Source organism: Lissotriton vulgaris, chromosome 1_1, assembly GCF_964263255.1.
Source record: "Lissotriton vulgaris chromosome 1_1, aLisVul1.2, whole genome shotgun sequence".
Classification (NCBI taxonomy): Eukaryota; Metazoa; Chordata; class Amphibia; order Caudata; family Salamandridae; genus Lissotriton; species Lissotriton vulgaris.
In genome coordinates, this window is record NC_141685.1 from 160,019,501 (window position 1) to 160,030,617 (window position 11,117).

The 11,117-nt window shown below is 42.5% G+C and overlaps 1 protein-coding gene across 1 annotated transcript; it reads right to left on the reverse strand.

The window, feature by feature from the left end:
- Positions 1-596: 596 nt before the first annotated feature.
- Positions 597-2,051, reverse strand: LOC147737958 (uncharacterized). The gene has a single exon (XM_086925005.1). It carries the CDS (start codon positions 2,049-2,051, stop codon positions 597-599), a length of 1,455 nt encoding a protein of 484 aa, XP_086781131.1.
- Positions 2,052-11,117: the final 9,066 nt, after the last annotated feature.

Here is an 11,117-nt window from a genome sequence, read left to right on the forward strand (position 1 = left end):
GGCTAAGGCATGGCAAGACCTCTCAGCACCATCGGTGCAACAATGGCTCGCTCGTCTAATGGCTATTTATCATACGGATGTGGCAGAATATGCAAAAAAAAGGCAAAGGGGCTAGGAGGAAAGGGTCATGGGTGGGGGCACCTCTAACGAGTGGGTGTCTACACTTTAAGAGGGATAGTAGAGTATCTTTCTATTTTCTATAAGATGTGGGAATGGAGGCCAATTGGGTACCTTTTTCCGCAGGTGTCTTCAACGTGGGAAAGATAGGAATATATGTTTAAATGTTTGATCTGTGTATAAGACGTGACATGAATTAATCTTAGGAATGGACTGTCCCCTTGGAGGGGAAAAGGAAAGCATCAAATCATTCTCAAAGCTGTTGCAAAGGTAACCCATGAAACTTAGAAGAGGGGCCTGTGAACTGTGCTTGGTAGAACCAAAGACCTATTTGAGGAATTATCGGCATCAGCTTTTTGAGATTGGAAGTAAACCAGTTTTGCTCTTAGTATAGATCGTTTACAACCACTGCAATGGATATGAAAAGTGCTTCTGGCAAAGGGTATATGTTTAAGGTTCTTCCCCCATTGTGTGTTCTCTCATGAACAGTAAGATGACTTTTCACACTGAAGATTTTCTGGCATTCCGAGCATGGGTGTTTCCCAAGTGTGAGTTCTCTCATGTGAAGTTAGACTGGATTTATAACTGAAGCGTTTCTGGCATTCAAGGCACTGATAAGGTTTTTCCCCAGTGTGAGTTCTCTGATGTACAATAAGACTGGTTTTATAACTGAACTTTTTTAGGCATTCAGAGCACTGATAAGGTTTTTGCCCAGTATGTGTTTGTTCATGGTGAGTGAGACTAGCTCTTTCCTTAAAGTTTTTGTGGCATTCAGAGCACTGATATGGTTTCTCCCCAGTGTGAGTTTTCTCATGCAAAATAAGACCAGTTTTCAGCCAATAGCTTTTCTGACATTCAGAGCAGTGATATGGTTTCTCTCCGGTGTGAGTTCTCTCATGTTGAGTGAGAATGTATTTACGACTAAAGTTTTTTGGGCATTCAGAGCACTGATGGGATTTCTGCCCAGTATGGGTTAACTCATGCCGGGTGAGAATGGTTTTCCGACTGAAGGTTTTCTGGCATGCAGAGCACTTATGAGGTTTTTGCCCAGTATGCGTTCTCTCATGTAGAGTGAGATCTGATTTACATTGGTAACTATTTAGGCATTCAGAGCACTGATGCGGTTTCTGTCCAGTGTGAGTGCGCTCATGTTTACGGAGATCGGCTTTTTGAGCGAACCTTTTGTGACATTCAGGGCACTGATAAGGTTTCTCTCCAGTGTGAGTTCTCTCATGTCGACTGAGAAGGGATTTACAATTGAAGCGTCTCAGACATTCAGAGCAATGAAAAGGTTTTTCTCCAGTATGTATTCTCTCATGTCGAGTAAGGCTGGATTTACATCGGAAACCTTTGTAGCATTCAGAGCACTTATGAGGTTTTTCCCCGGTGTGAGTTCTCACATGTCGAGTCAGATTATGTTTGCAAGTGAAGCGTTTCAGGCATTCAGAGCACTTATGAGGTTTTTGCCCAGTATGCGTTCTCTCATGTTGAGTGAGATCTGCTTTACATTGGTAACTATTTAGGCATTCAGAGCACTGATAAGGTTTCTCTCCATTGTGAGTTCTCTCATGTCGACTGAGAAGGGATTTTTGAGTGAACCTTTTGTGACATTCAGTGCACTGATAAGGTTTCTCTCCAGTGTGTGTTCTCTCATGTTCAGTAAGTCTGAATTTAGATAGGAAACCTTTGTGGCATTCAGAGCACTTATGAGGTTTTTCCCCGGTGTGAGTTCTCACATGTCGAGTCAGATGTTGTTTGTAAGTGAAGTGTTTCAGGCATTCAGAGCACTTATGAAGTTTTTCCCCAGTGTGAATGTTCTCATGCTGACTGAGTCTGGATTGACAACTAAAGCTCTTCTTACATTCAGAGCATGCATGAGACTTCTTTTTGGTGCTAATATCTCCAAGTTCAGTTTTGTCTTGTATACATTCCATTATGAGATAAGATTTCTTTCTGAAGTTAATATCTCCAAGTTGAGATTTTTCTAGCAGACACACCATAAGACAATACTAAATCTTATTCAGCATGTGTTTGGCATCACCCACTCAAATGTGCTGCACTTGTTGAACTTAACACTTGGACATCCTCTGTAGGCAACTTAATTCACCCTACAACCTTAATATCAGCAGCCCCTGGTACTTATGGGGAAGCCTCTCATGGGATTATTACCTCTTCATTACATCCCTGTGGATTCTCTGACCTTTTTCTCATACTTATTTTTGAGTAAATGAAGCACTGATCAGGTCTTTGGTTGGTGTTCAGTATTTCAAAGCTAGGTACACATTCAATAATGTTTTGGCATGAACATTCAGAATACTATTGTGTATCAGTAGCAGCACATTTTTTCGTGTCACCCTTCTTACGGATGTCTTTGTCTGTATATAAGACTACAATGAGGATGTTATGGATTTTGCAGGTCTTGCCGGGTAAAAAGTACCCGAGGTCTCATCTAATGGGCAAGAATGATAGTGAACATGTGGACCCGGACTACAAGCAATAGGTCCTTCCCTTGGTCCCAGATATACCCACATCACTAGTTCGTAACTAACAGGTATCTTAGTCCTAACCTGACTACCTGTCTTTTAAGCAGCTTCGTTTACACTATAAGTGACAAACAGATATTTGTTTTTGATTTAAAAGCAATTCACTGGATATGGTGCTCAGGTGTTCCATTTGCTGAGGTCTGTTAACAACTGTTCAAGTCCCACTTGTTTGGTGTGTGTTATCTTCTCTTGGATCGATTAGAACTTTAGACTGATGCTTGTCCTCTCTGGTTCAGACAGATGGTCTTCCTGCCCTGGATTAGCATCTCCAGGGCATTCTTCATATACCATTAGAGCAGTAGGAAATCTATTTAGAGAAACTGCTTTCACATTCTTTATTTTACTCTAATCCAAGTTCCTCACCACATCTTTTTCCTGGATACTTTCCTCTTGTTGGAGCTCTGAAGCAACTTTACATCTTTAGCATCAGTCCTTTAATAGTTTTCAATTATTTGCTTATTACTGACTACCATTTTGTCTTCTATGCCCACTCTTCAATCACCTGTGGATTTAAAACCAGAGATTGTTTAAGAATGTAAACTGTAACAAAGGAATAACATTTATTAGCTAATACAGACATCCACAGTCTGAGTTCATTTTGAGAGATGGATGAGAGCAATGAGAGGGCTCTAGGCATTTTTGAGATAGAAAGCTTGAGAACACTGGAACACTAGATTGAGGAGGTGTAAAGATAGAAATTCTGATTAAGTTTTGTGCACATCAGAAATCATCAGTAAGCTAATCAAGTGTCTGATCAAAACTTCCTCCCTCTCACTGTGCGGTATACCTCTTCGCACAACTCCCCAAACCAGGCAAGTAATCTCTCAAAGCGCAGGCACGCACACCCTCATAAGAGTCTCCCCTTCCCAGCACCACAAACAAGGCTACTTCTCCCGGGCAAGCATGTGTTAACAACTTAGAGTCGACAATAGACAAGAATTTTGGAATATCATGGCAAACCTTAAGCAGATGGTTGAAATAACTACGAATGAGGAAACTAGGAGACCGCATAGATCTCCAACCACCACAAACACACAGTATCAAGCACACCTAGATGGATCTCTATGCCTTTGCCAAACACAACTATACGCCTCAACAGGACAACAAACCAGATGTTAGAGGTGGACATTGATGACCTTTGCCAATGTTACATAACTTGCTCTCACCACACAAACAACTTATAAAATACACACTATAGCTGTAAATACTTCTCTGGAGCAACAAATCATAGCTTCTACTATGACCCTCTCAAAAGTAAGACAGATCACCTTCATCCCAGGTAATCAAGATAGAAAAAGAGAGCCTAAAAAGACACTGAAGAGCTTACTGCACAACTGCAATCAGCAGCTAAATATGCCACAGACATAGCCAACCCCATCCCGTCACATAATCCAAGACCAGCGGTGTGGAATTTAATAAAATATCTACTTGTCCTTGTAGAAGGTTGCTTCAGAAATCTACTTGTCCTGTAACCAAATCCACTTGTCCCTTTAGTGCTATGAAGTGTGGTGACAAATTATGGCAGTAATCTCCATATATAAGAGCTCTGATATAGCCTCTCTGATTATGCCAGGGCGCATACCATGATAGTGTTTGAATACTTGCAATCCCCTTATGTTGCCACATTTCCGCAGATCTACATACTGGGGCTGAAGGTAGTGGTACACAATAGTTCCAGTGTTAGAATGCCCTTTTGTGTCTGTGCAAACCTACTAAGTTGCTGTTTTAAGGTTTTCAACAACTCTTCTCTGATCTTTTCCCATACTGAGAAATGTTGGAAATGTACTCCTTACAATGGCAGATGTAAACTTTCTTACAGAGTTGGGAAAAAGAGTGGTTGGAGGGAAAGTTAACTTGCAAAGCTCAGATCTTCGCATGAGCTAAGATACACATGCATATTTGCTCATGCCAAAATGCAGTTCACAAATATTTTCGAGGAGTACTATTTCTTGTACTAGTTCTGTAAATTCTTGGGAATCCTCGAAAGCGGTATAGCTGCACTTAATGCAAGGACATATACTCTGTGTGCACTTTTTAGACTTTCTTTAATAATTGGTTGCCTAATTTGGTCTGGCGTTGACCATGACGTTTTGTGTTTATTAAAATGTTGTCTCTCTCTGTATCGGCTGGCTTCACTGTGAGTGACAGCATTCTGCTCTTTCACAAGGAGCATATTGGCACACAGTAGTTTTGCTCAATGCCAATAACTACTGTGGCAGAACATGTTATTTGAGACCAAAAACAATTGTTGCTTTTGCCAATGTTTTTTATAATGGTGAGGGCCTGGCAGTTCTCACACCAATAAGGTTTTACAAAAACCATGCCAAAACAATTTGCATATTGCTAAAACTAAAAAGCTGATCACCAATTTCAGACCTACTGGCTTTGCCGATGCTTGTTTATTTTTGTTTCTCATAATCTTACTGAAACTGGTTACAATGATTTCCCATAATGAATAGTTTTGGGAAATACTAGCGTGCATCAACACATGTTACTAAATGATGCTGCAGCTGCAAAGAAATGGTATCTGAAATGTTATAGTAGTTTAGCGATTTTTTTTTGCTTTCATTTATTTATGAACATTTTATTTTGAAAGCAGAGAATCATCAATCTTGCTTTCGATTTTCTGCAAATATTTGCATCAAATAGGAGCATTCTGGGAGCATTATACATAGCCTCATATTGCCAAACTTTGAAAACGTGAGCAGACGTTCCTATAGTGGAACCACGGTAAGTAGTGCAGTTGGAGCTTACAACATTTACTCTAGCCCTAATAATAAATGCTTTTATTTAATGAACCATAAATACAAGCTTGAACAGCATTAATATATGGACAAAAATATTACCTTAACTGCAGACAGTGCCCTTCCCTGATCCATAATGTGGTAATGCAAACTGGCAGCCAAAGGGTTTGTGCTGGAGGGGGTTGGGCCTACTTGTCCCAAGGACAAAATTCAAATGAAAACTTGTTGCCCTTGGCCTCAAACAATACATCCCTGCTAGACACAACAATCCTAACAGTGACCTGACTAAATAACTCTTCCACACCACTATCGGATATCTTAGTTCCACCTAACTACAACATCATTAGACTGGACCACACACTACAACCAAGTTGGGGTCGTGTGGGCTGCGTGCATTCACAGATCAGCCTTACAAATCAAACGATTCCAAATGAAGAAGATATCCTCCTGTGAACATATGGGAGTTGAAGTCCTCATGGGTTAGGGGGATTTATTCCCTGACCAAATTACATATTATCTACCACCCTCCTGGAGACAAACAGACCCTCGTGAGCAATTAACAATCACAGTACAGACCTTAAGGCACCCGAACACAATCTTTCTAGGTGACTTCAACCTAAATTGCAATTAAATTAAGGACCCACATGTGACTGCACTAAATCTTTTTTCAAAGACCATAATCTGGTGCAATCATGCAATCAGGGGAGAGGAGTTGGCCCAACGGCTAGGGCGGTCAATCTTGTATCTGTGGAACTGGGTTTGAGTCTCTGCAATGACGCTGAACATACTGCGATTCTGGGCAAATCATTTAATCTTCCTGTGCCTAATAAGAATGAAAAATAAAAAAAACCTGTCCTCATGTAATGCAACTGGTGCTATGTAAAACGCTCTGATACCCGATCTGGGTCAAGATTGCGATATATATAACTCTTTAAAAAAAACATGCACAGGTCGAACACACAGCAAAGGAACATCACTAACCCTTATCGCCATGGCAGAAGCTCTATGCATAGACTCCATAACGGCATGTGATTCACAGCATCTCATTCCACATCTCAGCTCCTGTAGCAAAGTCAACAAGATAAGAGGTTAGACCTAGACTGTGGGTCAGGGATACTAGAAATAAGAATAGAGATGATCTGTATGATCTATGCCAAAGAAAACTTCAACCCCAGGAAAGCATTTCCGATGCTCACAAACTCATGGAACACAACAGAACTATGAATGACAAAATGGAAAAATGGAGACGGTAGCACCCCATCCCCTAACAAAAAAGGATTAAAAACAAATGAACACAACCCTGGTAGAACGGTCACCAAAATGAAGAAAGAAGCAGACTCCGATTTGCAGAGAGACGATGGAGGCTAGCACCCTCACCACACCTAAAACAGCTCAGAACTCTGAGAAATGTATATAAAAATGTATATTTATTTATTTTTATTTATAGTGTTGCATCGCGCGAACATGACCCTTGCGGGTATTGGAACACTTTACATGACGAGAGGCAGAGTAAATAGAGTTAAAAGCTTGATTTCAATAATAGTAAGCAATAAGATGGTCAAGCATCATAAAGAGTAGTTAGTATGGTTACATTTTAATGAGCATAAATATATTGTCATAGGGTAAAAACTTAGTCAGCAGAAAAGAATTTGCTTCTTTTTTTGAAGGCGGTGGTAGAAGAGATTAGACAAACTTCCGGTGGTAGAGAATTCCATATCTTAGGTGCGACCACCGAGAACGCGCTGGCGCCTGTTTTCTTTTTATGGGTTCACTTGGTTTCAGAAGCAGGGTGTGCGCACTTCGCAAAGGTCTGCAGCCCCCTCACTGTTTAGCTTTTGGGCCTGATATCTGGAGGTATTGATGTGTAGCACTTTATGAGTCATGCATGCAATTATTTGTTGAATTCTTGCTTCATACAGTCGCCAGTTCAGGGATTTTTGTTCCGGAGACAAGTATGGCTGCCGTGATGAGGGAGGCTCTTAGAGAGGCCAACTTGTATCGAGGTAAGCCACATAGAGGGGCACTACCATAATCCAGTCTGGGCAATACAAGAGTTTAGACCGCTTGTTTTAGGTCTTCATGTGGAAGGTAGGGTTTAAGTTTCCGCAGAATGCTCAGCTGCCAATTCGCTCCTTTAGTGACTGCGCTAATGTGATCCTGCATATTCAGATGTTTGTCTAATGTAATACCCAAGGATCTAGCAGAGTGTATGATGTGAGGAGAGTAGTTGAGGGCTGCAAGAGGTTTCAACCAAAGATCGATCTTGGGGATGTTATTCGGCGGTGAGATGAGAAAGAATTCCGGTTTTGCAGTAGTGAGTTTGAGATGGTTATCTGTGAGCCAGTCAGTCAGTGTACATATTACAGTGGATGGCAGCGGATTTTAAGTGGTTTGCCAGGGGTTCCAGGAATAGATTGAAGAGAATGGGTGAGAGAGCAGATCCCTGTGATAAGCCAAGAGTGATCGCATGGGGCTTAGACAGAGATGGATTAATTTGGACTCTCTGAGATCTGTTTTAGAGGAATGAGGAAAACCATTGCAATACGACCACTAATAAGCCCATCCTTTGTTCCAATAGTTTCAGTAGTCTATCGTGATTAACTGTCAAAGGCAGCCATAAATTTGAAAAGTAGCATGAGGGATGATTCATTTAGATCCAGTGATCCAGTGTTACTATGTCATCCACAAAATGAGTAAGTGCAGATTCAGTGCTGTGACCTTGACGGAAAACTGATTGGTGTTGGTCAAGGAGTTAAAAGGAGTTAAAAGTTGTCTATGTGGTTGTAGAGTTGGATATAGGCACATTTTTCTAAGGAGTTCACAAGAGTAGGGATGTTGGAGATGGGCTGAAAGTTATTAGGATCAGAGCAGTCTGCCTTTTTTAAGCGGGGGTTACTTGTCCTGCTTTTAGGCAATCAGGGATAGTGTTTTGATGTAGCAAGGCATTTACTATCTTAGACCATAGGGGAGAATGAAGGTTTTGATCTCTTTGAATATAGATGGAGATAGAGGGTCAGTGAAGTGATTAGATGGGTTTAATGATGAAAGGATTTTGTAAATGTCACTTTCGTTGATTGAGGAGAAGGTGTGGCAAGAGGCATTGTTTTTGGAAGGGTGCCTGGATGGATCACTACCTTCAGTATACTTGGTGGTGAGTAAAAAACTGAGTGAGGAAGCCGGTAGTAGTTTATTCACTACTTGTAGTTCAGTCTCGATCTTTGTGGTTTTTTCCATGAAGAAGGCTGCCAGTTTTTCACAGTTTGGGAGGGCGCTGGTTCCGGCGTGACTGCTGCTTGACTATTTCAAATAGTTTTTGGGCGCATTTCTGGCTTGGTCAAGCTGTGCTCTAAAGAAATTAGCTTTCATTTGCCTTATTCTTCTGTTGTATGTGTTCCTCATTGATCTTAAGCATTTTAGAAGTTCTATGGATGAAGAGGATCTCCAGGCTCTTTCTGCTAATCTTAGATTACGTCTTTCGGTGTTCAAGTTGTGGGTGAAACACAAAAACTGAATAGACAAAGAAATCCTCAGCACACCGTCAAAGGTGTATCAACAATTTGTTAAGTGCACGATGTAAGCACAAACTATACACAAGTTATTTCAATTTTTTTCCAACCTACAAAGGGATTCAGTATCTTGCGCGATGTCAATAAGGCAGTCCATGCATCTGAGGGATCCTATTTTGTCCCAAAAATGTGAGCTTGTGAGTCGGACGATCTTGTCCCAAACGTCGCTCTCCGTGTAGCTCGAGGACGATTTCCCTTTGCAGCGGTGGCTGTAGATTGTGCAGTTGCACACTCTTGACCCTGCTGGAGTCAAGGAACAGTTGTTGTTAGACCCGTGGCCCCCTGGACTGTGGGCGGAGAGGTGGGGCCTTGATTGCTGCTGAGCAAGGCCAAGGGGGAAATCTCCTGGGGTGCTGGGGACTCAACTTCTCCTTGAGGGTGTTATGCGGAGCATGGGATGCTGCACAATATCACAGGCAATTACAACACATTTGACACAAAGGGGTTTCTGTCGAGCTGCATGTGGCCTGGTCCTACTGCTGCAGGCCATTTAGGTCGGCAACGGGGGGGCGAGGAGCTGTTCACTCTGGAGTCACTTGTGCAGTCACTCTCACTCTGCAGTTCACTCTGCAGTCACTCTCACTCTGCTGTTCACTCTGCAGTCACTCGTGCAGTCACTCTCACTCGTGCAGTCACTCTCACTCTGCAGTCACCCTGCAGTTACTCTCACTCTGCAGTCACCCTGCACTTACCAAAGGGGGGTCCGGGAAAGAGCTAGGACATCTTGGTCCTTCGAGAGGAGATTACTGGAAGATGTAAGGTATGTAGCTCATATTAAAAGGTGGATGGATGATTTTCTCGCAGCCAATAGATACAGCTCATCCCGCAACGTAGTATGGGAGTCTTTTAAAGCGGCTCTCAGAGGCAAAACAATCAGCTGAGCTGCTAGAATGAGGAAGGAAGATAGGACTGAGAAAACCCAATTATTGGAAAAGTTAGTATCCATGGAAGAAGAGCATATGAAGGTCATCACTACGGGTGGGGATGGTAGTAACAGCCATAATGTTCTATTGGCTATTAAGGCAGAATTACAGACGTTGGTCACTAAAAAGGCGATAGGGGAATTTCAGGGCCACCAAAGCTAAGAGGTATGAAACGGGAGAACATGCAGGCAGAGCCCTGGCCCTTCGTCTGAGGCAAGAGAAGTCTAAAAACATTATTAAAAAAATAGAGGAGGGCGGTAGGGGGTATACAGAGACTCAGGAGATCTCAGCGGTGTTTAGGAGGTTTTATCAGAGATTGTATGGTGAGGAGGATAGGGACGGAGAACATCTGGATGACTTTAGAGATATAGGACCTCCCCTGGATGACTCACATCAGGAAGAACTGGATTGGGACATCACAGAAATGGAGATTAAGGTTGCCCTACAGGAGTTAGCCTCAGGGAAGGCCGCCGGCCCCAACGGCATCCCTTTAGAAGTGTATAAGCGAATCGAATCAGAAATCATCCCGCTATTGACAGATCTTTTTAATGGGTTGTTTGCACCGGGCTGATCCCGGATTCGTGGAAAGAAACAAACATCGTAATATTCCACAAAAAAGGGAAGCCTAGTGAGAATCCGGGGTCGTATCAACCAATCTCATTGATCAATTCTGATACCAAGCTGTATTCCAAGATCTGGGCTATGAGGTTGGGCAGAATCATTGGCGGTCTCGTCTCCCCTTGGCAGCATGGTTTTGTCCCCGGACGTGGCAATACGGATCATACCAGCAGGGCAATAGCTCTATTTGACGCCCATGCTGCCACGGGAGGGGAGATGGCCATGATCCTGCTTGACGCAGAGAAGGCTTTCGATCGCGTGGTCTGGAGCTTTCTCTGGGGTATCTTGGTAGGAAGACGGTTCGGGCAGAAAACTATTAGAGCACTAATGGCGATGTATTCCGAACCTGTCGCCAGAGTTACAGACATGAGTGAGAAATCCGATCTGTTTCCTATAAGGAGAGGAACGCGGCAGGGGTGCCCGTGCCCCCGATCCTTTTCTCTCTTTATATTGACCCTCTCATTCAGGCTATTTTAGGGTGTTCTAGGTTAAGCCCGGTGATCTATAACGGCTTTGAAAACAAAATATTAGCATACGGGGATGATGTTGCGGTTTTCTCAACCAATCCTCAGCAGGCAATGTTGGTCTTGTCTGAGCTTACTAAAC

Coding starts and splice junctions, on each gene's coding strand:
- LOC147737958 (XM_086925005.1), bottom strand. CDS start 2,051: ATGGAATGTATACAAGACAAAACTGAACTTGGAGATATTAGCACCAAA.